General features: G+C 33.8%; 1 protein-coding gene across 9 annotated transcripts; it reads left to right on the top strand.

Moving 5' to 3' along the window:
- The first annotated feature begins 3104 nt into the window (after positions 1-3104).
- nAChRalpha7 (nicotinic Acetylcholine Receptor alpha7) lies at positions 3105-23675 on the top strand. 9 transcript variants are annotated; one of them, XM_017081503.4, is made up of 16 exons: positions 3111-3427; positions 3635-3764; positions 7220-7771; positions 7906-8045; positions 8240-8284; positions 8416-8525; positions 8636-8816; positions 8915-8990; positions 9197-9391; positions 10424-10510; positions 17646-17755; positions 20683-20837; positions 21105-21221; positions 21397-21550; positions 21821-21964; positions 22034-23675. In XM_017081503.4, the coding sequence occupies exons 3-16, from the start codon at positions 7618-7620 to the stop codon at positions 22040-22042; spliced, it is 1677 nt and encodes a 558-aa protein (XP_016936992.2). In that variant the 5' UTR covers positions 3111-3427; positions 3635-3764; positions 7220-7617; the 3' UTR covers positions 22043-23675. The 9 variants fall into 9 exon arrangements, 5 of the variants coding, with proteins under 5 accessions (XP_065723692.1, XP_016936992.2, XP_016936994.2 ...); XM_017081505.4 differs by lacking the exon at positions 3635-3764; XM_070997685.1 differs by lacking the exon at positions 3111-3427 and having other exon boundaries at positions 3617-3764.
- The last annotated feature ends 1830 nt before the right edge of the window (positions 23676-25505 follow it).

A 25505-nucleotide genomic window follows, 5' to 3' on the forward strand; every position in this document is an offset into this window, starting at 1 on the left:
AAGAGCCGATTCAGTTTGGCGGCTTGGTTTTCATCCACCCTTTGCAGACCATTCCCCAAATGATAATGGGCTCCTGTCCCTCATTGGTGGGATCGGGGCGCTCGGTCGAGTGCTTCCTCCGCTTCAGGGGCGGTGACGAGGGGGTTGTCGGTGTGTCTTCTCTCTTACGCACGACTACGGACTTCTTGGAGGCCCCGAAGTGCGGACGGACCTCGTCCTCGGAAAGCGAATCACTATCGTAAGCGTAGTTTGGCAGCTGGCGATGGAACGACGAACTGGTCAGGCCGCGGCTTGTGGAAGGACCCGGCTGGAGCAAATCATCTTCGTCCTCCGAGCTCTCCTGCACGGTGCGCCTTGGCGAAAACTTCGATGTTGGCTTTTTCGGCATATTGGGCTGACTGCGACTGCTATTTCGGAATGAAAAATTATGATTCGTCAACTTTCGTCTCAAGTCAACTGTCAACACCGATATATATATCGTTTCCAGAGTTTTACAACACTTACTTTATCAAGTATTGAAAAATACAAAACGAAGTTATTTATATATTTATATGTTAAACGCCAGTAGATCTGTTGTAAATCAATACGAATGCAAATGTTAAATTATTGATTTCCTCAATTATTTTGTACTGAATGGCCGAATATAACTTATATTTTGTTAAGAATGTAAATCAAATTCTGTTTTTAATTTGAAAATGCAAGAGATTATATCTTATAGATGCTAGCATGTATTCCATATATATTTACATCAATCATTTTAGCCCAACTAATAATGAGCTATAAAGCATTAAGCCATTGGCAATAAATAAATATTTTCCAATACTTGATAAAGTAAGTAACCTTTCTTTCCAAACGATATGTGTATATCGGTTATGGCAGTTGACAGACGAAAGAAATTTAACAAGTCATAGTTTTTCACTTGTCGACCACAACATCATGAGCAAGAAAGTAGCATCCACTACTCCGGACGGTTCGCCTAAGCGCGCCTTGCAGGAGAACACGGAGGACGAAGTGGATCTCCTCCAGGTGCGTGCTTCCACAAGCTGTGGCCTGACCCATTCGCCGCCCCATCGCAACATGCACGATGGAGATTCGCTATCCGGGGTCGGAACACCCCCCTCGTCGCCGCCCCTGAAGCGGAGGAAACACCTATCTTCGACCGAGCTTCTAGATTCCACCAGAGACGTCTCTCGAGGTACTCGACTATAGCGTTCTTACTTGTTTTATTTATTAATATCACAGCACAAAAACAACAACGTCAACAGCAACACACACACATGCACGTACAGGACAAAGCTTATTCAATAGGACGTGCAAACCGTTGGTAAAGTGCCAATGGCTTTCAGATTTTATAACTTTTAGATTCCATAACTTGAGTAACTGGATCCCTATTTGCAAGTGGGATACCTCTATGAATTTGTAGTATTTGGTTCTCGAAAATTCTACTTAAAAACTTTTTTAAGCAAGGATCAAAATGTTAATCTGTTTTTATACATTTAATCGACAATCCTGGCATAGTAACACACATTTCTTTACAGAATATTTACAGCATTAAAAAGGTTGTTGGGTAAAAGTCAAGTAAAGAACATTACGAATGTAAATACGTCGGTTAAATAAAAATACTATTTTTTAAGCTCTTCTTGTGCTCTTGTTTCTATTCTACCGCGTTTGCAACCACAAAAAAGTTAACTAACTTTAGAAAGCTAAAGTAAGCTTAAAGTATGTAAGAAGTAGCAGGATGTAAGAACAAAGTTTAAAGCTCCAGCATAAGCTCCCATAAGTTTTCTTAAGTTTATTTTTTGGGACAATTGTTTAAACATTCCATAAATCATTTTAGTTATAAAATTTTCAGATGGTAAAATCAGGACATCATTTGTTTTATGGCATAATATATACGGTTAGGTATGGTGAAAATTCAGGACAATATTTATGTTATGGTACGTTATGAATGGAAGTGTTGGTGGGGAAAGCCCCGAAATACATAATTATGGCTTCTTGTGCTAGACATATACATTTGGTTCCTGAGTGCAATGAAGTTCAAAAGCTTTGAGGAGAAGAAACTTTTTGTGGAACCTGTGCTATATTCATTCATTTCCATGTGGATTCCTGTGGGCGTCGAGTAGTGCGTATAACAGCTTTCAGGGGATGATGTTCTTTGAGTTTCACCCGGTTAAAAATTATACACAAAACTAAATTTTGAATAAAGTTAAAGAAAGATAGTTCGATTAATTGATTGCTTAAATATCTCATATAGTAAAATATGCAGAAATTATTATTTTTTTTACTATTAAGATTCCATTTCCATAAATTTTAGAATTTTCATTTATATAAACATGTAAGTTTCAGAATTAGTATAAATGATTTTCTATTTAGCATTGCATTTTTTTAATCATTTGGCTGTTAAAAAAAAACAATTTTTTTATATTAAGTAAGGTTGATTATCAGGGATGCCACAGAAATCGAAGAGTCTTGAATGTGTCTGAGTTTCCTATGTGTACCAGTACCAGTTTCACACAACTATGTCTTTTCTCTTTTCTTAAAGCGTTGACAGAAAATTGACTTTCCACCTGACGAATCATGGATGATGTTAGGTTATTCTGTTCTTGACTGGGAAGAACTAACTATTCCCCTCTAAGCTACCTGATTGATCACTTGACTTTCGTTTAATTACATTTTTTTATTATAATTTCTAGCAACAGATATTTTGCCTGCTCACAAGGGGACAACGTTTCCATTGGCATTCCCACCATTTCCATTGGCAGCGGGATGACAACAAACGAATCTGCTTTGGACACTCTGGACAGAAGACCACGTGGTGTCCTCCAGTGCATCCTTAACATATATCAACAAAAGTCAGTTGTACACACGACCCTATTTGTTTACTTTTCATAACATTCGCATTCCGGCAAGGCGTGCGCGGTACTGTTCTGGCCATTTCGAAATGTATCTCGAGCTAACAGTAGGGGCCGACGGATGCCGAGGGTTACGAGGGACTGCGAGGGGTTACGAGGGGCTACGAGGGACCCCGAAGGACCCCTGTTAGCCGTCGTTTAAGGTCACAGGACCGGCACGATGTAGGGCCACGTGTCGCTTCGGAGTCAGCCATCAGTTGCAGTTGGAAAGTCGAGCACGTTTCGTGTGGAAATGCTGTTGTGCTAGCTGGGTATACTTGGATACTTTCTGCGGTATCGCTATCACATCCACATTCAGTCGAGTGCGTGGTCGTGAGCGAATCGGTCGAGCAAGTCCCGTCTCCTGGTGTGCCAAAAAGATACAAAACCCAAGAATATCCCTGCTCTGCACACAAACAAAAGCGCAGAAAATGTGCGAAATTAGTATGGAATGTGAAATCTGTGAGAAACCTTTAAGCGCGCCATGAAATCCCCATCAATCATCATCATCGGAGGGCGATCAACTTTTTTTAAAGGTGTATATATATGTAATATTTGTTGTTTTTTTTTCCCGTTCAAGTTTAGTGCCTCCCAAGTTTTTTGGGGTCTGTGTAAAGTTCCTTGAGCAAGCGGTCAGTAATAATATTATAAAAACACTTACCAATACATAGTGCAAAGCCAGCAGCATTGCTATCTCCAATTTATTTTACATAAATTTTGCAAAAAATAATCATTCGTCTTAGTGTTTTTGAAGCGAACTTTTTGGCCAAGCTATTGCAGGTGCCTTGGTCAAGTGCTATAAGAGGAAAAAAAGGGAAATTAGTTGCAATGGAGCTATACAATATTTTTAAATCTGTGCATACATTATGACTGGTGAGTACTGAAGAAAAGTTTCTTATCACTGTCTGTGATAACTGTGATAAAGGATATCTCTGAAATTATCAAAGTTTTACTCAGAAAAACCATTTATGTCTTTATGGAGCATGGAGTGCAACAAATCTATTAAATTTTTTTTAAGGAATAATATTGCTTTTCCTTCTTTTCATAGTTTTATTGTTGAAGGCAATAAACATATATTCCTTCACAATACATATTATTAAAAAGTGTGCAATTAATACTTTTTCGCGAATAACGCCCACCAAGCAATTGGATTATATTTGAGGACCACATATGGCAGAGAGTTCAACATGCAGCTTTCAAAATGCGAAGCAATAATTAATTTTTTCGCGCGAAATAATATTTAAGAAAAACTATTTAAAATGTTAGTTAGAAGTTAGCAACGAAGTAGTGGAGAACTTTTCATATAGCGTAGATATTAAAGGAAAATGTACAAAACAATGCATAATAATAAATAAATGGTCAAATATATATTTCCATTTAGGTCTATATATTTTTGTTATGATTGCGAGGTCATATAAACTTTGGTTTGCCTTTATTTTCTTAAGGTTATGACCCCATAATTTATGGGGGCAACTATAAGTTTCGTTCGGATTTCCAATCAACCGTCACGAAAATCGTCGGAGGTTTCTGGGACACTCTGATAGAGTCGAATCGCTTGCTTCTACCTGTTACTTTTTCTCCACGAGTAGCGGGTATAAAAACACCAAAGCTCAAGTGCAATTCGTGGCTGTTATTCATTTTCAGAGCACAAAAACAACAATTGATACTTTGAAAAACCAAAAGGAAATTTACTTTGCCAACTTTCCATCTCTTAAAAAAGTAACATAGATTTTGACCAGCATTTAAACATTAGCAAATTTCAATTTTAAATGAATAACAGCTAGATGAAATATATAAAATTATGTAAATTGATTTTTTTTAAATAAAATTCGAGAGTTTTGGGTTGGATATTAATACCATGTATTTTTTCCACTTTAATGTGCAAGTTAAACCCAATTAAAAAGTTTAAGGTAAGTGATAGAATAAATCCTATTTTAGTATTTTCCATTTGTAGTCATATAGATTTCATACGCAAATGTACTTATGCCGAGTGTTGCTTTGCTTTGATAATTATAATTATTAACTATAAAAGTATATATGTACAAATGGATAATAGAAATAATATATTTTATAGATTGATCATTTTCATTCTAATTTTTCTTGACGGGATTCCAGAAATTATTGGACTTTATCTCATGATATATTTCATTTTACAATACATGAAATGTAAAAAAAATTCCGTGTATCAAATTATTTTTACAAGTGAGCTCCAAAAACATGCTTACAATTTCAAGTGAAAAATATTTTTTTGATCAGATTTATGAAACTTTCACTTGGATTTCAATGAGTCAGAGCAAACTCAATCTACTCCTCTTTCATTAAAAATTAAAAATTCCATGAAAATGTAGGTAGATGTGAGCAATTTTATTTCAAATTGATACAACATTCCTCATTTTGAGAGAAGGGGAAGGCTTAGCTCATCAGCAGAAGACAGCGTTTCCGTTTTAGCCAGCCAAACGTACATATCCCAAGGGGACTTCATCGAGGGGACAGGGTTATTATTGCGGCACTCACTTGGGACCAGCTGGCCAGACCCAAATTATAATGGACCCTTGCTGGATTTTTACAGCCCGTAAGCCCTGTGAAATTATAAGATGTTATCAAATAAATTTAGCATTTCACAATTTGCTATTCAGTACAGAGTTTTCATTCATTTATATAAGGTCAACTCAGGATTTAAAAAAAAAGGATTACATTTATGCAATACTAAGTACATACAGAAACAGCTGTAGTTTGGTTGAAAGAAAATCTGACTCATCCCCGATTTTATACTCTTTTACTTACAAGATAATAGTCTACCAATTTTTATCGAACTTTAAATGTTTTACTTTAAAATTTAGTAATTTTAAATTGTCGTAGCGTTCTAATTATATGGTGTAACATCAACAACTCGGCAATGGTGTAACAACTTAAGGGGAAAATTAGGATTCTAAATGTTCAGATTGCATTCTATGGGTTATTGATTCACTCCGCTGCCTTACACAAATGGGAACGTATTATTCTGGCATTGATAAATTATACTTTCTGTTCACCAGCTTAGTTAGCTCATATTAATTAGTTGCCCGATACTCGAATAACTTTTCCCTATACAAGTTTATTGAATAAATTATTTTCACTATTTAGTTTAAATGCAACTTGTTTCAATCGTGTAAGTCGGTCAAAGGAATTTAATCCAATTTGCAAGAAACGTTTCACCCGATCCAGAAAATTTTTGCACTGTTATCTGTATTTTACTATCACTTCAAAAAATGAGTGGAGTTCAGAGTGGAACATCTTAAAAAAAACGCAATAAATTGGCAACAAATTTGCATTAAAAGTAAGTCAATGCTGTTCATGTAAAGATAATATCTTATTACCACAAAATTTTAGAATGCTCCTTGAAATTTAGGATTTGAAATAGAACAGGTTAATATTGTGATTTAAATTTAATTTTTTAGGACCTATCTACTTTTTTTTGCGTGTTCATTTTTAGAGAAACTTTTTGAGGTCTAATTAAAAAATTAATTTTTTCGGTATCAAATGAGGTCGAGGGAGGCAATAGAAAATAAATTCATGGGTAATTATTATAAATGTTATTGGATATAAAAATAATTTTTTATATAATTATAATTTATAATTTTTATTTTTTTTATTATAATAAAGTAACATCTCTTGTTGTAGTTATTTTTGTTTTTTATATCTTCGCATGTTCACTTGCTCTTGTTTAATACTGCACTTTATTATAAGACCTGGAAAACAATTCAATTACATTTAATAAGCAAACTAAATCACTAAGCACTAACGTTTACATGCTTATCCTGTACTAACTAGCATGTTTGTTTCAGACGTGGAAGAACAAAAAGTAATCAGGGCAATAGGATGTGGCCTATCCGCATCCGTGATCCTTCCTGAATGACTTTAATACAAAGTGGATGCCGAAAATATGAGCGAATGAGAGAGATAAAAGTTGCTAAAACTGAATACTTATAGGATACCAAATAATATTGTCTAGATATTTTAATAAACGTGACATTTTAAAATTAAATCTCCTATTTATTATCTTTGTAAACTGCTTACCAATTTGAAAACTATAGGCGTTGTCTACAACTTGGGTTTTCATAATTTTTGCTGTTACTGCTTTCATCTGCTGATAGCACAACAATTTAAGCTGTTTGGAGATACAAATGGGACATTTATCCCTTCTAGCACATATTAGACATTTAGTTAAAGACCAGAAAACAAGGAACATATAGGGCTTATTTTTTATACATTATCCTAATCTTAGCATTATCTAATAATATATTGCTGTTCTACTAATTGCAATGAAAAAAATTGTTCGTATGTTGCAGCCTGTAGAATATGGATCGCCGTGTAAATATATTTTGATATTGTTGCAAATAAGAAAGGAATTTACAATCAGAGCTAAGGAACACACAATAGAGCGAAACCAATTGCGAGGCGAAGCAATATGAGAAATAAATCAATAACCAAAAGCTAACGAAAAGCATTAGGTTAGAAGAAAGTCAATGGCTCCAAAAAGTTGGTCGACTGCATGCGAGCAGTAAAAGTTGCCGGAGAAATTTTATTATCGACAAAACCAACATATGGAGGACCACAAGCAAAATGCAAAACTATGGAATTGGACTTAAAGGAGGCTGAGTCTTACTAGTTACCTTCTGTGCCCATACATCTGTCAACAGTCTGGTGCTGTTGCTGATTATCGGATTCCAAGGGTTAAGTAAGAGATATGAAGAAGCAATCACGTAGTCGGTTGGACAATCCATTCTGCTCCAGTCAGGAAACAAACATGAGCTTCCCACAGCCGCACACATTGCCGGAAGCCCCAGCTAACGGTGGTAAAATGCTGGTTTATGGCCTGGGACTTCTAATTATGATACCGGGTAAGGGTCCCTCCATGCTAATTAGATGTTTTCCTCATTTCAAATGCCAATTTCCTAGACCCGTTTTAGTTTTCACTTCCGAAAAAACTCACAGAGTCTTTGGCCCTTACTTTTTAACCTCTATATACATTTAGCTTGTACGGCTGGACCCCATGAAAAGCGTCTGCTCCACGCCCTCCTGGACAACTACAACAGCTTAGAACGTCCGGTGGTCAACGAATCCGATCCATTGCAACTGAGCTTCGGACTAACACTCATGCAGATTATAGATGTGGTATGTACAGACTAGGATACGCATTTTCATACTACCGAGGTTTTATGGTAGTTTCCTTACAGCATTCACAGTTTGCATAGATAGAGAAGGATTTTGTTATTCTTATAATTACATGACTACATCAAGATAGAAATAAAATAGATTTAGATCTCTTAAGAGCATTTTCGCTAATCTTTTCGCTTTTTTCTTTTTAGGATGAAAAGAACCAACTGCTAATTACAAATATTTGGCTCAAATTGGTATGTTTACACTTAACTATGTTATATGTGCAGCTGCTATTTGCGATATGTGTCCTATACTTTAATCAAACTCGGGCATCCGTTTGGTAAAAATTGAATTTTTAGCAATTGTTCTGTTATGGTTTCCGTAGGAATGGAATGACATGAATCTTCGATGGAATTCCAGTGAATTCGGCGGTGTACGCGATCTTCGAATTCCACCACATCGCTTATGGAAACCGGATGTTCTAATGTACAATAGGTAATCAGGTTGTTAATATAGACGTATAAGTCTTGTTTTTTTATTCCCAAGAAAACTATTCACTGCATAAGTACTTTTTAGTATCTAGCCTTTATTCTTGTCTTTTCTAGTGCGGATGAGGGGTTTGATGGAACGTATGCCACAAATGTAGTGGTGCGCAACAATGGAAGCTGTCTGTACGTACCTCCAGGCATATTCAAATCAACATGTAAGATCGATATTACGTGGTTTCCATTTGATGATCAAAGATGTGAGATGAAGTTTGGTTCGTGGACCTACGATGGTTTTCAGGTAAATAAAAAAATTCTTTATTTCATTTAAAACTATGTTGAGTTTAAAAACACGGTTTTTTTCTAATTAAAAACTTTTAATTGTATTCTCTTTTGCAGTTGGACTTACAATTACAAGACGAAGCAGGAGGAGATATTTCTAGCTTTATAACAAATGGCGAATGGGACTTGTTAGGTGAGTTTAGACAATTTCAAGAAAGTGATACTCTCCTAAATGTCATATGATGTGTTCATTTAAGACCAATGATAGTTAAACATGATTTATTAATTAGAAAATTAATATTTTCTTCTCTACTCCATCCACTAATCTCATATGTCATTTTGAAAAAACCACTTGTTCAAACTATACCAAACTCAAAACCTACCCAACCCAACTAACAGGTGTGCCCGGTAAACGAAATGAAATCTACTATAATTGCTGCCCAGAACCTTATATTGACATAACATTCGCCATTTTGATAAGACGCAAAACATTGTACTATTTTTTCAATCTGATTGTGCCGTGCGTACTGATTGCCTCAATGGCACTGCTAGGGTTTACACTGCCACCAGATTCTGGTGAAAAGCTTTCGCTTGGTAAGTGTCGTCCAGTTATTCTGGCCTGATTTCCCTTCTATGCCCTTCTATCTCTGTGTTCACGAATATAAAACTAAATTAAATTAAAATATACAACTGATTCAAGTTTAGAACGAAATGAAACTTTTTACCTAGTAGTCAAAAGATTATGCAAATTAAAATGCTACCTTCTTTTACCTTCTTGTTTGCTTTTGTTTTTAGACATGCTAATGCATCTCGAGTGTATCTATTGGAATTTAATGTAGATCTTTTGCATGCTCTGCAACTCATTCTAGCCACTTAAAAATGCTGAACAGATTTCTTTTCCAATGTTCCTGTCTTAGATTGTTACTCTATGCTAGTAAAGCAAAACTTCAGGCAGTGGGAAAATGTTTGATTTAACCTGTTTATTTGCTAAACTCGGAAGCCGTATATATATAATATTTGTGATAATATATGTGACAGAAGTAAGGAAATGATTCTGATCGGGTAATATATACATACATATCTATAATATTTGAATCCAGAGTAAATTTAATCGAAATTGATCACTTTTTTAAATTTGTTTATTATTGACTTTATCAGGTCAGTTTTCCTCCACTTAAAACAAATATTATATTTATAATCGTGTACTGAGTATCAAAGGGATCTTCAAACCCGAACGCGTACTTAAAGCTTGTAAATCTCATATTCCTAAGGGGGGTTGAGGTTCAGTGCAGAAAATACGGTAGTAGTTTTTTATTGAAGGCAACAAAGAAAGTGATAATGGAAGCGACAGACAATCCTGGCCAAATGCATTGGACCTGCAGGACCGTAAGGAGCGGAATCAGCAGGATCACTGGTTCATACAATAAGATTTTGTTACCGTAATCGTAATAGTGCACGTATTTTATGTGTAAATATCATGGGAGAAAAGCTACAACAAAATGACTAATAAAATTAACTTCAATCTTAATTCCATGCCGCTTCTGTTCGTCCTGCAAATTACTCTACATACTTGTTATCGAATCGACTCTTCCACATGTGTGACTTTCCGAAATAAATCCATTTCAGGAGTCACAATTTTATTATCGCTTACAGTCTTCCTTAACATGGTGGCGGAAACAATGCCGGCGACCTCTGATGCGGTGCCGCTGCTCGGTAAGTAGATCGTGGCCAAAACTCCGGCCCACTACCATCCCAAATCTACGTCTACGACTAAGTTTCTACTAAACTAACGCACTCTCAACTCATTCAGCAATCATCCAAGAATCTTCTTTCCGCACAGCTTTGGCGTCTCAACGTTCTATACAAAAAAAATGAAAAAATACACCACTAATTTTATCTATTGCCTTTCTTATCAAGAAATTATATCTTTGTGAATTGGGGCACACATAAAGGGCTAAAATTTAGCTTCCCAAAATAAAAATCATAATCATCGTGTTATCCCTTTAAAAATAAAAAAATAAACCTTACAAAGCACAAGCATAAGTACATACCACTCATACAGGCATGAACATTTTTTTAATATCGAAGTAGCATGTTGTTTTTGGCATGGTTCGTTAATAGGTTTGATAGGTTCCACAAATTGATGATAGATGTTTATTGCCGGTACTCAATTTTTCAGTTAGAAAACAGTTATTTTCAATTGAAGATTGGTATTTAAGGATTACTAGTTTTTGTTTATCAAAGACGTCCACTCTCTAGCAAAAATTAGGTTTATTGTTATCTATTATAAGGACCACCTTCTCTTAACTGATTTAGAGTCCTGACTAAAATTATTTTGCACCTTTGCTTAGGTTCATCATTAAATAGAATTAAATATTTAATTTATTATTTTGTTTTCTTATATTTATTTTTACTTAACCAATTAGGGTTACCACGATTTTGAAATAAAGAGACAAAATAGTGCCCTAGTTTTAATCACTCATGCACAATAAACTGCTTTCAATAGCGAAAATGTCTTTGATGGGCTTTTCATTTGAGTACAAGAGATTCGCTATTTTTAATACATATACCCGATGGGTTACACATGTATAAATAATAAAACACAAGTGTAGCAGCTACAAGTAAACATAATTCTGGAAAAACAGCTTAACATGCAATATATTTTCTGTTTCCTTCTATTCACAAGCTCGTACGGATTTATGGAGCTTAGTACTAATCTATTGTTGAACTTTTTTAATTTTCTCTGCATGACACCTAACAGACACATTTTATATTGTACGTCTTATTCCTGCACATTTTGTCACATATTACTAACTGTTTTTCAATGTATACTGCTATTTACAATGCAAAGTCCGAACAATCAAAGTGAAACAAACAAAAATAAAAAATTTAATATTAACAACTCAAATACACAATTTTACAAATTAAAATATTAATTTTCACAAATTTCAATATTTGTATAACGTTTGTATGCAGCGGAGATAGAACTTTTTAGAGGGGAGTTTTCGTTTTATGTCTGCTTTTTGAAGTCAACGGTATTATGTTTTTTTAAACTTTCTAGTACTGAACTTTGTATTTAGTTCCTTTGTATTTGAACAAGAAATTTTCTTAAACAAATGGATTATTCCCTTATGGATTTCATACAGTCTTTTTCAAATCTGACAAATTTATTTATTTTTTGTTTTTTTTAAATCATAGTTTCGGTTTTAGATTTGGTATTAACTAATCATTTTTCAGTTTTGGTTTTCGCCAGTGAGATTTCCCAAGGACCACTACCACATAATGTATGCGAAAAAATGTTCTTGTTGGCATGAAGGAACACAAATGCCCGCCTGACTTTTCCATACGTCAAGCATCGGACTGAGGGAAATTGGTTTCTACAAAACGAAATCAATTTAACCCTTTCTTACCCTTCTAAGCCACGCAAATACACCCCAAATACATAATCACTCACACTTATATATGTATATTAGAAACACGAAAAAAAGGAGTACACAGTTACAAATTAAGGTTTTTTACTTTTGTTCTATCCATCTGCGCCAGAAAATGATCTATTTACCTCTACTAACTGAAAACTGAAAAAGGAACGGATTTTTACAAAAGAAGCAGAGTTCACAACGATTAAGGTGGCAGAATTTCCACATACATTAACTTTTCTGTAACCTTTTAAAGTATATTTATTTGTCTAACGTTGGCCAACTGTTCCGCAACTTTTCGTTAAACAACTTTAAGTTTGCCAAAAAAAAGATCATCTTGTTCCACCTTAGAAAGTATGAATAAACTTGAACGGGATTAAGGTTATAGGCATCAACATAAATCAGGGCAAGTACATCAAAGAGAGAAATTAAATGAAATGAAATACAATGAAACCTTAGTATGAAAAGTCATCAATTCTATTTTTATACCCGTTACTTGAGGAGTAAAAGGGTAACTAGATTCGTCGGAAAGTATGTAACAGGTAGAAGAAAGCGTTTCCGACCCCGTAAAGCATACATATTCTTAATCAGGATCACTAGTTCAGTAGATCTAGCCATGTCCGCCTGTCCGTATGAACGCTGAGATCTCGAAAAGTTGCTTTCACCAGGGTGCCACGACCACTCTAACTCACACGAACGACTATAACACCCGTCTAGCGCCCAAATTTTTCAAGATTTTTTAAAAAATCAGTTCGTTCTTATTATCAATACCTGTATTCATGCTCAAAATCAGACCAGTCATAAAAAAGTTATAGCCAAATAATAATCAATATTTTGCATTCAATTTAGATTGCACACCACATGCAGCAAATAAGCTGTTTTCACTAATACTCCACAAAGCTAACTGGCGCTGTAGGCCAAATGGCGCTAAGAAGAAGATAGGTGGCGCTATAGGCTAGGTGTGTTTTAAGCGTATCTCCATCCCTCGCACACTCCCTAAAGCTGAGTAACGGGTATCTAATAGTCGAGGCCATCGACTATAGCGTTTTCTCTTGTTTTTAATTATTATGCTTGACATTTTATTTCTTATTATTATTCCAAAATAAAAAGCTTTTAAGTGCCTTTTAGTATCCAATCTACCATTATACCATTATAGTGCACGAATATATACATGTGTTTTGATTGAAAATAAAACCTATAATCAAGTTTCAATTGATATACCTCTTGTTGCACAACATTGAAGGGGTAAGTCAGCCGATTTATCATATTTTTATCGGCATATGAATACACTACATAGATGTATATTCGTGCACAACATTAGTACCGACATAATGCTCGATAGGTAGTTCAAATTTTTTTTTAGGAGTATTGTCCATTTAGAAACTTTGAATTCATTGTTTTTCTTAATATAATTTTAGTTTTACTCTTTAAAAAATGTTTAAAGTAACGTCGTCCTGGAGTAGTAATACAAGGTCAGTTGGGCACAATTTATTCATTTAGAAATAAAAGCCAATCCTACAGCTAATTTTGACAGGTGAATTTTTTATTATTACTAGATGACAATTTCTTTATATATACATAACTTCTTTATTTCGTGGTGTTGGTATCACCATAATGACCATACAGTAGCTGAATCATTCGACCACCCTTTGGTGTTCACGTGCTAAATAAATCTTGTTGTTACCATTACATTTCATTTAAACTCTTGAAGAGTCAACTGAATAGTCGCATATAATATTCAGAGAATTTAATTTTCTCAAACTGCATTACAAAATAGACTGGTATATTTGTTGAGAGATCTGTTTGTTGTTGGCTTGCTGTTTTCCGTTATCTAATAGCTGTTATGTGACTATCTCGACGGTTTACATGGAAAAAGCATGCACATGAGTCTTGATTTAATTCAACATCAGCATATAAGCGTTTAAACGATTTGACGATTTCACAATGTCGTATTTTGTTAAGATGTTGTCTTCCCTTTTCCATGAACATATTCCTTGAGTATACAAAATATTGCTAATACTCCTTCAAAATATTAACTGCGAATTGAAACGAAGTAATTAACTAATAATAACATTTCTATTGTTACTGTTGTGGTTTCGTTTTCAAACAGTTTAAGAGCTTCAAATCCGATACATGCTTCCAAATTCGAAATGGTATTTATATAAATGTTGTCTCTTACGTCTTATTTTGATCAAGTTTAAAATAAACAACTTTTGAGTTTATAAGACCAAAAGTGTACATATTATAAAGGGGGAAATATTTTAATTTAATTCTGAAAAAGAGATAAGGTGGTTGGGTTAAAAAACGGATTAGTGATTCAACCCATTAACAGCGTATGTATTATTACTATTTGTATAACGAGTAGGACGAAGCGTTCCTGACCCTATATGGAACATATATATTTTCAAACGACAACCGAGTTTATCTAAACATGTCCAAAAATTCAACGAGATATTAGGTTTCTTTTTAAACAACAAAATCCTCTCCTTAGGGTGGCAACAGATGTTCTAGAGGCGGATATCCCATAGATCTACATAATAATAGCAAAGAATAATGCAAATTATTTTTCCCACTGACCATTTTTTACCTTTTTTCGAAATTTTTGTGTTGGCTATTTTATATTAATTTATTCTATTCTGTTAAAAAAAATCAGTAGTGTTTTAAAACATTAACAGAAATATCTTCTTTTGTATTAGTTTCCAATGTTTGGGCAATTCATACCAACTAATCTTCTCACAGTATTATACACCATAGGCTAGAAGAGTTTCCCTCACACTTGTATATAAAATACACCAAAAATATCATATAACTCTCCCAGACAACTACAAATTGTTAAACCAATATATGTTGCTTTAAAAAAATTAAAGTAATCAATTATGTTATGCTTATCCTATGAACTGGTATTGGAATTCTGCCAACCTTTTCCGTAAAACTACATCAATATCTCAAATATCATTTGCCTTTGGGAACCATACTGATTAGTACGGGCAAATACATATAATTTTTATTTTCTTGAGTACCCCAAAGAGCTGGGGAAACTTCGGTGTCTGGCACCATCGGTGTTTTCAATGTTTCTTGCCATGCCCAAAAATGTAAAACTTGTTTAATTTTTTAAGAAAGGTATCATAATTTTGGAGGTTGACAACATTTTTGTAACAGATCAATCTTCCGAAAGTTTTTACTTTAAGTCTTTTATTCCACTCAATTACGGGTTTTTTATGATTTTAAAATTGCAATAACTTTATAGTACTTAAGCTTACTAGCAGCTTTCTAATCTCCAAAGACATGTTAGGTCCAACAAAAAACGATGGATAAAAACAAACACTTGTTTGCAAGTCTAGGGAAACATAAAATTGATAGTGCCATCGATGGTTTTCCAGCTCTGCTTGTTTTGAGTTTTCTTTTAATTTGAATTCCAAAAGAGTTTTAAATTTTAATAGGATTTTTAATTGCCCAGTATTGAACCCCAACTATTATAAGTTTCAAAAGATCCCAAGCCAGTCATTTTTTTTAACTTCAGGATAATTCGACTCAAAATAAAGTTTTGGATTTTACAAAAATGCCAACGATTATTCTTTTGTTGTATCTTAGCAAATTTTTGCATATTTTAGAAAAATAAATTATTTTTTAAGTAATCTTGAGAGAATATTTGCAATTCATACGCTTAGCAAAACGTGTGTGCCCCAAGAAACATATTAGCCAAAATTGTACGCCCATAAGCGTTTAATTCTCATGTTCCTTAAACCACTTACATCAAAATGACTCCTCATTTGAAAAGAAAAATAAGGCCGCTTCAAAATATATAATATGGCAAACTACTCTTTTTGAATAACATATGGCGAGTAAATTGTAGACTTCAAAAAATGAGAAATGTAGAAAAAACCTACAGCATTATTTTCTAGCAAACCATTCACATTTGTTTTTTCATCAATGCGCATAATACAAAAAAATGACATTAAACATTAATATTAATCCAAAACGCTTAAATTAAGCCAATAAAAATGTATTAATATCATTCTAATAAATCTCATAAAAGCCGTCAACCAAATCTAAATTCCCACATTAACTTACATAAAAAAAAACAGATTCAGAACAATAAAACAACGAGTCGTATGAAAAGTGAACACAGACAAGTTAAATATATTCATAAGTATAAAACAAAAACTCAACTATTAAGAAAATTACCAATTAGATCTCGATTTTTAAAATAAAATGATGATTGCGGATAATTGGTTGTACACTTAATGACGAATTAAAATAAAATGGTTGACATCACTCTACCCGAGATTGAAAGCGATAGCCTAGGACTAGATACTATATATGATTAGATACTCAAAAGCTGGATGGACTCGTTGAATCAATCAATTTTGGGAATGTCAGCCACTGATGAGTTTTGGTTATTGGATCTGGAATATGGAATGGATGCCGTGGGGGTCAGGTGGTGAAGTTTTTAGTTAATTTCTTCTTGAGCAATCTTCTTTAATATTCCGCCCACACACCGAAGTTTTAATTCAAAGGAAAAGAAAAGCCCACCCTGCGAAGGTTTTGCTATCCCGAGAGTATCGTTTACGATTTCGCCTCCTTGACTTTCCTTTACCATGTTACAGAAGTGACTTTTCCTTTCTTTTCCCCTTGTCTGCATGTTATCGATGTGTACAAAAATGAGCTTTAAAGGGCCCGCTAAAAATATACCGCGGCAGACCTTAATAAACTGTTTTTGTATTCACGTCCTTTCACATTTTACTTTTCCCGCGACACTCAGAGAATTTCAGAGTGGTTATACACACACACACACACATATAAGCAGCAGGTGGGTAGGACTTTATTAATATTTGAGTGTTTTTTTTCTTCTGTAACAAAAATGTGCCTTTTGCTTTTTTGTTTAAAGCATATATTTAGCCCTGATTCAGTTTCTAGTTACTAATTAAATTAGTGGAAAGTGAATCACCACCTTTTCCTGTTTCGAAAAAAAAGGTAGTACATGGCATTAAAAAATATTTGGCAAAGAAAATTACTCGTGAAAGAAGCTTATTACATATATCCTCAAATTCAGAAATATATATCTTTAAAACTACAATTCAAACATTATATAAATACTATGGTAGCAGTTTAGCTCATATTTGAGTTAGTTTTTACAAACCCAATAAAGGTGGAGGTGTTATTAACTGATTTAAAAAGGATTTGATTTAATTTTTTTTTCAAATCAGGGGTGGAGACGCACAAGCTTTGTACTATAACTTTTTTGTGATCAGAAATGGGGAAGGGTGGAAAAACAAAAAACGATCAAAAAGCACTTCAGCGAACACTTATTTAAACACACCTACACTTATAAATGTTTATGCGTGATCGATTAGGAACTAGGTTAAGAAAACAAAAAATGTAAACAAATCGAATACTTTTTACAAGTTTGTGTAATTTTTGTGTCCTTCTAGGAACTTATTTCAATTGCATTATGTTTATGGTGGCCTCATCAGTTGTGTCAACCATACTTATCCTCAATTATCATCATAGAAATCCAGATACGCATGAAATGAGTGAATGGGTAATATTTTTATATTCAAATTAACTTTACTACTTTCATACATTGTAAAAAAAAAAAAACAGACAATATGTATAATTTTCTTTCTACACATTTATATCACAACATACTGATATTGTTTCAAATTTTTGCATTATTCCACTGCTAAACATTTGTATATTTATTGTTTGTTACAAATGTGTTTTGGCTTACCAAAATAAACGAATCATTTTAAACCAATTTAATTGTAAATATCTAGGATACCAATAATAAAAACATAAATTTGCATTAACCCACATTTTTCGCTCATTTAAGACACCCGAAACTCAATCACACCAATTCACCCAATGACTTGCAAGATATACTCAAGCAAAGCATGAGAGACCAAAATTAAATTCCCTGTATACATATGTTTTCTACAAAATCCCACTAAACTTCCTTAATAGTAAGAAAAGGATCCTTCCCAGCAATGTGTCCATACACACATATACTTTGATTAACACAAACCCATATACTTAAGAGTTTTAAACATATTGATCGCTATATGGGCATTTCAATCCGACCAACTTCGATTTTCGCTCTTACGACAATTTAATTCAATTATTTAAAATTCTTTAAAAAAAATTTATAATTAATTGTGAATCAAAAGCGATTAATACACTTTAAAATCGTCAATTTAGCAACAAATACTAATTTAAATACTACGTTGTTACTACGTTTTTTATTAAGTTAGTAAAACTCGACTTTTAATTAATTCAAATTTTAAAAATCAGCAGGTCCTATAAGCGGAGTCTATTTACATAAGATTAAACATTTGTTTATCGAATTAATATAATAATATATTTACAATTTTTTGTTGTTAATAAACTTCACAAAATAATTCTTTTTAAATAACCTTTAATCATTTTGTTTATCCAAATTTAACTATTTCTCAATTTTGTCAGTGGTTCTAGAATCACTTAAATTTTCAAAAAAAAAAAAAGGTTACTCTATTTTTGTTGACTTTCAATTTAAAGCTAACCAAAACTTCATACAAGGTCTAAGGGCCGAATTCAAAAATAATTAATAAGGGGAAGTTGACTTTAAAATAAAGTACAGGTATGTTCGTATTTAACTAGTAATAACAAATTTCGGTTTCCACATAGGTATAGATTTTGCTTTCCAAATTTAAAATCAGTTTATTAATCGATAATCTTAAAAACTTAATTTCAAGCGAGAAAGAAATATATATTAGCACATACTCCTTATGGGGAACATTTTATCTCAATCTTTAAAATCTGCATACATTAAATAATACCAACATTAAAAAATTCCACCAATACATTTTATTCGACTTTTGTTTATCAAAATCAATGTGTTCTTCTCATTCTCTGTCTATCACCATCTCTTGTTTTCAAATTTTATAAACTAACATACAATTATTAGGTTAATATTTAATTTCTTCTTAATGCGCCACTTTGTCAAACCACTCATTTTAAATAAATATTTTTATATTATTCATGTACCTTTCAAGCATTTGTATACTTTACTTTACAGGATTACTTTGTCAGAACTTGGCTGATCGAGGCCTTCCTGATAATAAATTCTTCAGAAAGAACTGCCTTAAATTCACTCGTCTGTTGATTGTGATCAAGAATATATACTTATATATACATCTTCTTAGAGAACTTTTGACAAAAATTCTTTTTTTTTTCAATAACAATGATTTATAAAAATAAGTATTTCCGGAGATGGGTATGTTGCACTTTTTTGTAAGTCGATCAAAAATAGATTTGAATTAATAACAAAAAAATTGTAAGTAATCAATATATTCAGAACATCTATAAGCATGAAAATCGATTGGTTTAAAACTCTTAAGCATTTATACCTCGTTAAGAAAATCTTGCTCATCCAACCAACCTACAAAATAAATTCTTCAATTAACTTCCTCAAGGGCTTTTAGAAAAAGTTCCATAAATTTCACTAAAGAAAGTCATTGAAATGTAGATCATGAAATAATAATGAGGGAAGTTCTCGAAAATCGCAAATCAATTCCAAACTGTTTACTTAGCAATTTTTTTCCATTATTAGTTACTATGAATATTGATATTGATTCTACCATCAAAAATACTAAATATGATGTTTTGCAAACGTTTAGATCCATTTCATTCATACTCCTTGATTTCCTTGTTTATTGTTTTATTTCATTCATACATATACACATTCTAACTTACATACTTAAGAAATCGTCTACCAACAACAGCATCAATAATCACACAAAAATGTTTATTTTTCAACAAAAACTCTGGCCAACAACTACAACTACGCAAACCGGCAACTCAACTACTTTCAACGCAAATAACTCAACTCAATTGCCTCTTCAATTGTTTCTCTCTATATATATATATATATATCTTCCTCTTTCTACATGTGTATCTCTCTATCTCTCTCTGTTACTTTAACTATTTAACAAACCAAAAAAAAAAACATTAAAAAATTCAAATATCAACATGGCGACCACAACAACAACGACGACAATTGCACGTGTCGAACTAACCTATACAACAAAAAACCAATCGTACATACTCATAATCGAAAAAAATCACAAATACCAAACAACGATCTATGTATTAAACGAACTATCGATTAATACTTATACGAGGAACTGATAAATAATCTTCAAACTAAAAAAAACTTTCATTCTGTTCATCCATCGTTATCATGCTAACTCAACAAAATTTTCTAATAAAATTTTGTCACTAACGTGTCACTACAAAACACAAAAAAAAATAAAAACAAAACCCACCTGAGATAACGACGATAAAAAAAATTAACACTTATCATGAACTAAAAAAAAAACATAAACCTAAACGGCCTTCATAATAAAAAAAATACTAAAAATTCGTATTGCTATTATTTTTAAACGCATTACCCAACTACACTCCGTCTCTCTGTCGAACTCGCACACACAGATAAGAGTAATATTCCTTTATTGGTTACCTTGCATATTGCGCATGCAAAGACCCGGACAGGTTGGCTACGAATGTCCGCCGCCGCCCTCATCATCGAGTTCATCTAATTCTGGCGAGAAAAAGCAACAGATACAAAATGTTGAGCTCAAGGAGAGGTAAACAAGGGCAGTCTCGCGGGGGCTTTAAAGGAAATCATCAGGGTTCTTTGAAATTTTTTGAAATGGTGTCCAAAAGCATGCTACGATATTGTACAAATACTACATTTTTCCCTGCATACTTTTAGACACCTTTAGAAGTGATTTCAAACATCGCATTGATTTCTGTAGCACCCCTGTATGCATCTAGATTTTTAGAAGCCCTCACGCCTTCTTGGAGTTACTAAAATCCCTTTTAAACAAATGTTCTAATCCAACTCCGAACAGATCCTCCAAGTCTCTGCTGGCCAACGTCCTCGATATAGACGATGATTTCCGATGCAATCATCGGTGTGCCAGTGCGACTTTGCCTCACCAGCCAACTTATTACAGAACGATGTACAGGTGGGTACAATACCACAATCTAAGCATTCGGAATAAGGTATAATGGGTACATAGAGACACAAATTAAATATGTGAGGCATACCGTAATTAGGTAACAAGTAGCACTTTCTACTTATTATGGAGTAAGAACAGTTTATGGCCTATGATAAGTGTCTTAAAAGTAGTTTATCCATAGGCAAGGGGACGACGGCAGCGTGGGACCAGTGGGTCCGGCTGGCCCCGTGGTCGATGGGCGATTGCACGAAGCCATTTCGCACACCTGTCTGACTTCATCTGCGGAATACGAACTGGCGCTGATCCTTAAGGAACTGCGTTGGATAACGGAGCAGGTGAATTACATACACATTTATAGGATATAATGCACACGAATTTATTCGGTTAGTTAGAGGGTATTTTAAGGGTTCTTTGAAAAGATTTTCAAAAATGTCTAAAAGTATGCAGTAAAAAACTGAATGTCTTCTCTTGTAATACGTTTTACTTGTTGCATACTTTCAGACATCTTTATAAGTGATTTTAAAACTCCAGTGTGGCATCTTCGTAGAAAAAGAGGAGAAACCTTTATAAAATCAACACTTTCATTGCTTTTTCCATTTTTCCAGCTAAAAAAAGAAGACGAGACAAGCGACATAACACGAGATTGGAAGTTTGCAGCCATGGTCGTCGATCGTTTGTGCCTTATTATTTTCACTTTGTTTACTATTATCGCAACCCTTGCTGTACTGTTTTCAGCACCACATTTCATTGTAAGTCCTGGTTCTGAGAGTTTTTCCAATTTTCCGACAAGCGCAGTAACAATGTGACTTTCATTGCAGTTCCCGTAAGCGGAAATGCGGCGAAGGGGAAATAAATGGAGCAAATAGTGACAGGCCACAGGAGTTTGTGGTTTATTGTGAAGTATATGAAACATGAAGCCAATCAAAAATATTAGGAACAAAGAACAAAATGAATTCAACAACCCGAACCTAAGCTTTTCAAACTGAAATACTTTGACAGTCAAAGAGTTTTGCTATTTAACATTTTTATATATTTTAAAGATGTGTCTGATGGTTATAAAATATTATAATGAATTGAGATAGTAACGTATGTACGTATGTGAATGCATTTTGTATAAAAATAAGAAAAGAAAGCAAAAAAAAAAAAACCAAACCAAATAAAAAAAGTCGGGATAATACAATAACTTTCTGGGCATAAATGTACGTTGCCGTGTACATTTTCATTTGCCCATTAGATACAAAGCAGAGGTTTCTAAATCCAAATCGCGAAGCGCTCGTAGATGCAATCCACCTCCCTCTATATTCAATCGAGGAGCGCCAAAACATTTAACCGACTTGAGAATGACATTTAAGGATATACATATGTATACAGCTTCACACTATTGTTAAAAAAGGGAAAAAGAGCAAACAATTAGTATTTAAATGGTCTGTATGCAACATTCAAAAGATTTTGCTGTTCTTTTTCATTTATTTGATTTATTATTTTACCTTTCGTTCTCTCTTCCCATGCTATTCAATTTTGAATAAAAAGAAGAACTTTATACAAATGTGTTGCTATGATATAAAACAAAGCCACAACAAATGCAAATTGAACGAATATAAAAGTGAATAGTGAAATTGTTCCGGAGTAAGAAACTACACTTCAATACAAGAATGTCATTTAACTGAAATGATCGCACAATAAATTCATATATACAAACGAGCCGTCAAAATTGAACACACAGTTACACAACAGAGGTCACAGTTGTGATAAAACAAAATACTATTGAAAAGATAATACTTGCTAAATTTAACGAATTGCACTCTGCAAATAAGCAAAAACGAAACATGACATTTCGTATACAGATAAACACTGAATGCATTTTAAGAAGATATGCGCAGTACACAGAAAATGGGAAAATATTTGCTAGCCATTAGAAAAGACAAAAAAAAACTATATAAATAATAGATGCCAATAACTATATCACACCCATTTTCGTCAAGTCTTTCCTGCTGATTCCTCAGCGGTTAAACGGTGCTTCAATATTAACGGGTGCTTCAATAATAGGCGCCAAAATAATTTTATCCGAGTATAGTGAATTGGCAAAATCAAGAAATCAAAAGGGTTTGTAGAAAGTTAGAGCATGAGTAAAGCTATATAAATGGTAGTGTAGCCAATTAGGAGTCCAATCAACTTCAGCCAATTCTAGAATCTTGAAATTCGCCTTCGTAAAATGGAAAAATTTATCGGCGACTATAGCATTTGTAGGCTCTGCAGATATTTGTATCGCTTATATGCCTGTTTCAGCCAGAGTTTTCCTCCAGTGATAAATTGCGGATTGATTTTCTAAATTAATTTTCACACTTTAAAAGGGTCTAAAAAAAAGTGGGACTACTTTTTCGCTAGCAAACATGTTTTTCTATCTGAGTACTGGACTTTAAGGCGAACGAGCATAACTTATCTTTAAAGAAGCTAACATAATTTGAAAAAAACATAAGCTAAAATTGTATGATAATGTTAAACACAAGTATAAAGTTAACTATTTTTAAATGAAAAAAAAGAGTGTCAAAAGCAACGAAAGCCGAATATAAAGAGCGTTAAACATAGATATTTCAAAAGAGTATAGTTTTCAGAGAGAAAGGATCGCAAATATTCATGAATACGAAAGAAAAATATATCACTACAGTCAAGCTTCAATAACTCAACCTTTCCTAGCTCGAAGTCTCTATAAGTCGAACTAGTTTTATTGGCAACGTAAATTTTAGATACACACGTCAAATCAAGTCTACACATTAACCACCCCCAGTCTCCATAACTTCAATTTTTTTTGTGGCGGTTGGTGGTCTGTGTTATCGAAGTTCGACTGTATCTTTCAATTCCCAAAAAAAAAAGTGCAAGCTAGAATACAAGTTAGATTTAACACATTTTTAAACTAAAATTAAAACAGCAAAAAGTTAACAGAAAATTCATGAGAACCGTAAAAATCTAGATTAAAAAAGTATGTAAGATCGAAACTGGAAACAATAAAATGTTTACATTTTAGCTAGTGCACATTGGACCGATTTTATAAATTTGATTTAAAACCAGGAACAAAGGTATACATTTTAAATTTTAGGTAAATAGCATACTCTTAAAAAAAGATAAGTTTATAATTTTATATTGGGTGGGCAAGAAAGTCATGTCGTTTTTTTTAGTAATCGTTTTTAATCTAATTTATTTACGACTAATCGAGCACCAGGGTCACACTTTTTAGTATCGTTTTAAAGCTTATTGTCTTAGGTACTATCGACGAAAATTTGGTAATTATTCGATAACATTTGTGGAAGCTATAGCAAATTAAACATGGAGGACCAAAGTGAGCATTTTCGGCATATTTTGCTTTTTTACTTCCGAAAAGGAAAAAAAGCGGTCGAAGCTCGCGAAAAATTGTGCGAAGTGTATGGTAAAGATGCCATGAGTGATCGCCAATGTCAGCGCTGGTTTGCCAAATTCAGGCTTGGAGATTTTGGAGTTAAAGACGCCCCACGTTCTGGTCGACCATCGGCCGTTTTTGACGAACAAATTCAGGCTTTGCTGGATGAAAACCGGCGCTATTCAACGCGGGAGATGTCAGAGAAGCTCAGTGTGTCGCATACAACGGTTGAAAACCATTTGAAGAAACTTGGCTACGTAAGCAAGCTCGATGTTTGGGTTCCGCATAACTTAAAGGAAATTCACCTAACTAAGCGTATCAACATCTGCTATTCTCTGCTGCAACGGATTAAAAACGATCCTTTTTTGAAGCGGATCATTACTGGCGACGAAAAGTGGGTTGTTTACAATAATGTCCAACGAAAAAGATCATGGAGCAAGAAAGATGAGCCAGCCCAAGCCACATCAAAGGCCGATATCCATCAGAGGAAAGTTATGCTGTCTGTTTGGTGGAATTGGAAGGGTGTAGTGCACTTTGAGCTGCTGGGACGGAATGAAACCATCAATTCAGATGTGTACTGTCGCCAGCTATCCAATTTGGCGGAAAAAATTAAAGAAAAGGAGCCGGCACTAGCTAATCGCAAGGGTATAGTCTTTCACCATGACAACGCTAGGCCCCACACATCTTTGGTCACTCGGCAAAAATTAACGGAGCTGAATTGGGAAGTGCTACCACATCCACCTTATAGTCCGGACTTAGCACCTTCAGATTACCATTTGTTTCGCTCTCTTCAAAACTCTTTGAATGGTAAAAACTTTGATTCAGATGAGGCTGTCGAAAACCACTTGTCTCGATTCTTTGCTGGAAAAGACCAAAAGTTCTTCGAGCGCGGAATTATG

This window comes from Drosophila suzukii, chromosome X (assembly GCF_043229965.1).
Source record: "Drosophila suzukii chromosome X, CBGP_Dsuzu_IsoJpt1.0, whole genome shotgun sequence".
NCBI classification, from domain to species: domain Eukaryota; kingdom Metazoa; phylum Arthropoda; class Insecta; order Diptera; family Drosophilidae; genus Drosophila; species Drosophila suzukii.

What these genes read in the sequence shown, in the direction of transcription:
- nAChRalpha7 (XM_017081503.4), top strand. Translation starts at nt 7,618, where the DNA reads ATGAAGAAGCAATCACGTAGTCGGTTGGACAATCCATTCTGCTCCAGT. An exon ending in TCATGCAGATTATAGATGTG is followed by an intron (nt 8,046 to 8,239) that starts GTATGTACAGAC and finishes TTTTCTTTTTAG; the next exon opens with GATGAAAAGAACCAACTGCT. An exon ending in GGACCTACGATGGTTTTCAG is followed by an intron (nt 8,817 to 8,914) that starts GTAAATAAAAAA and finishes TCTCTTTTGCAG; the next exon opens with TTGGACTTACAATTACAAGA.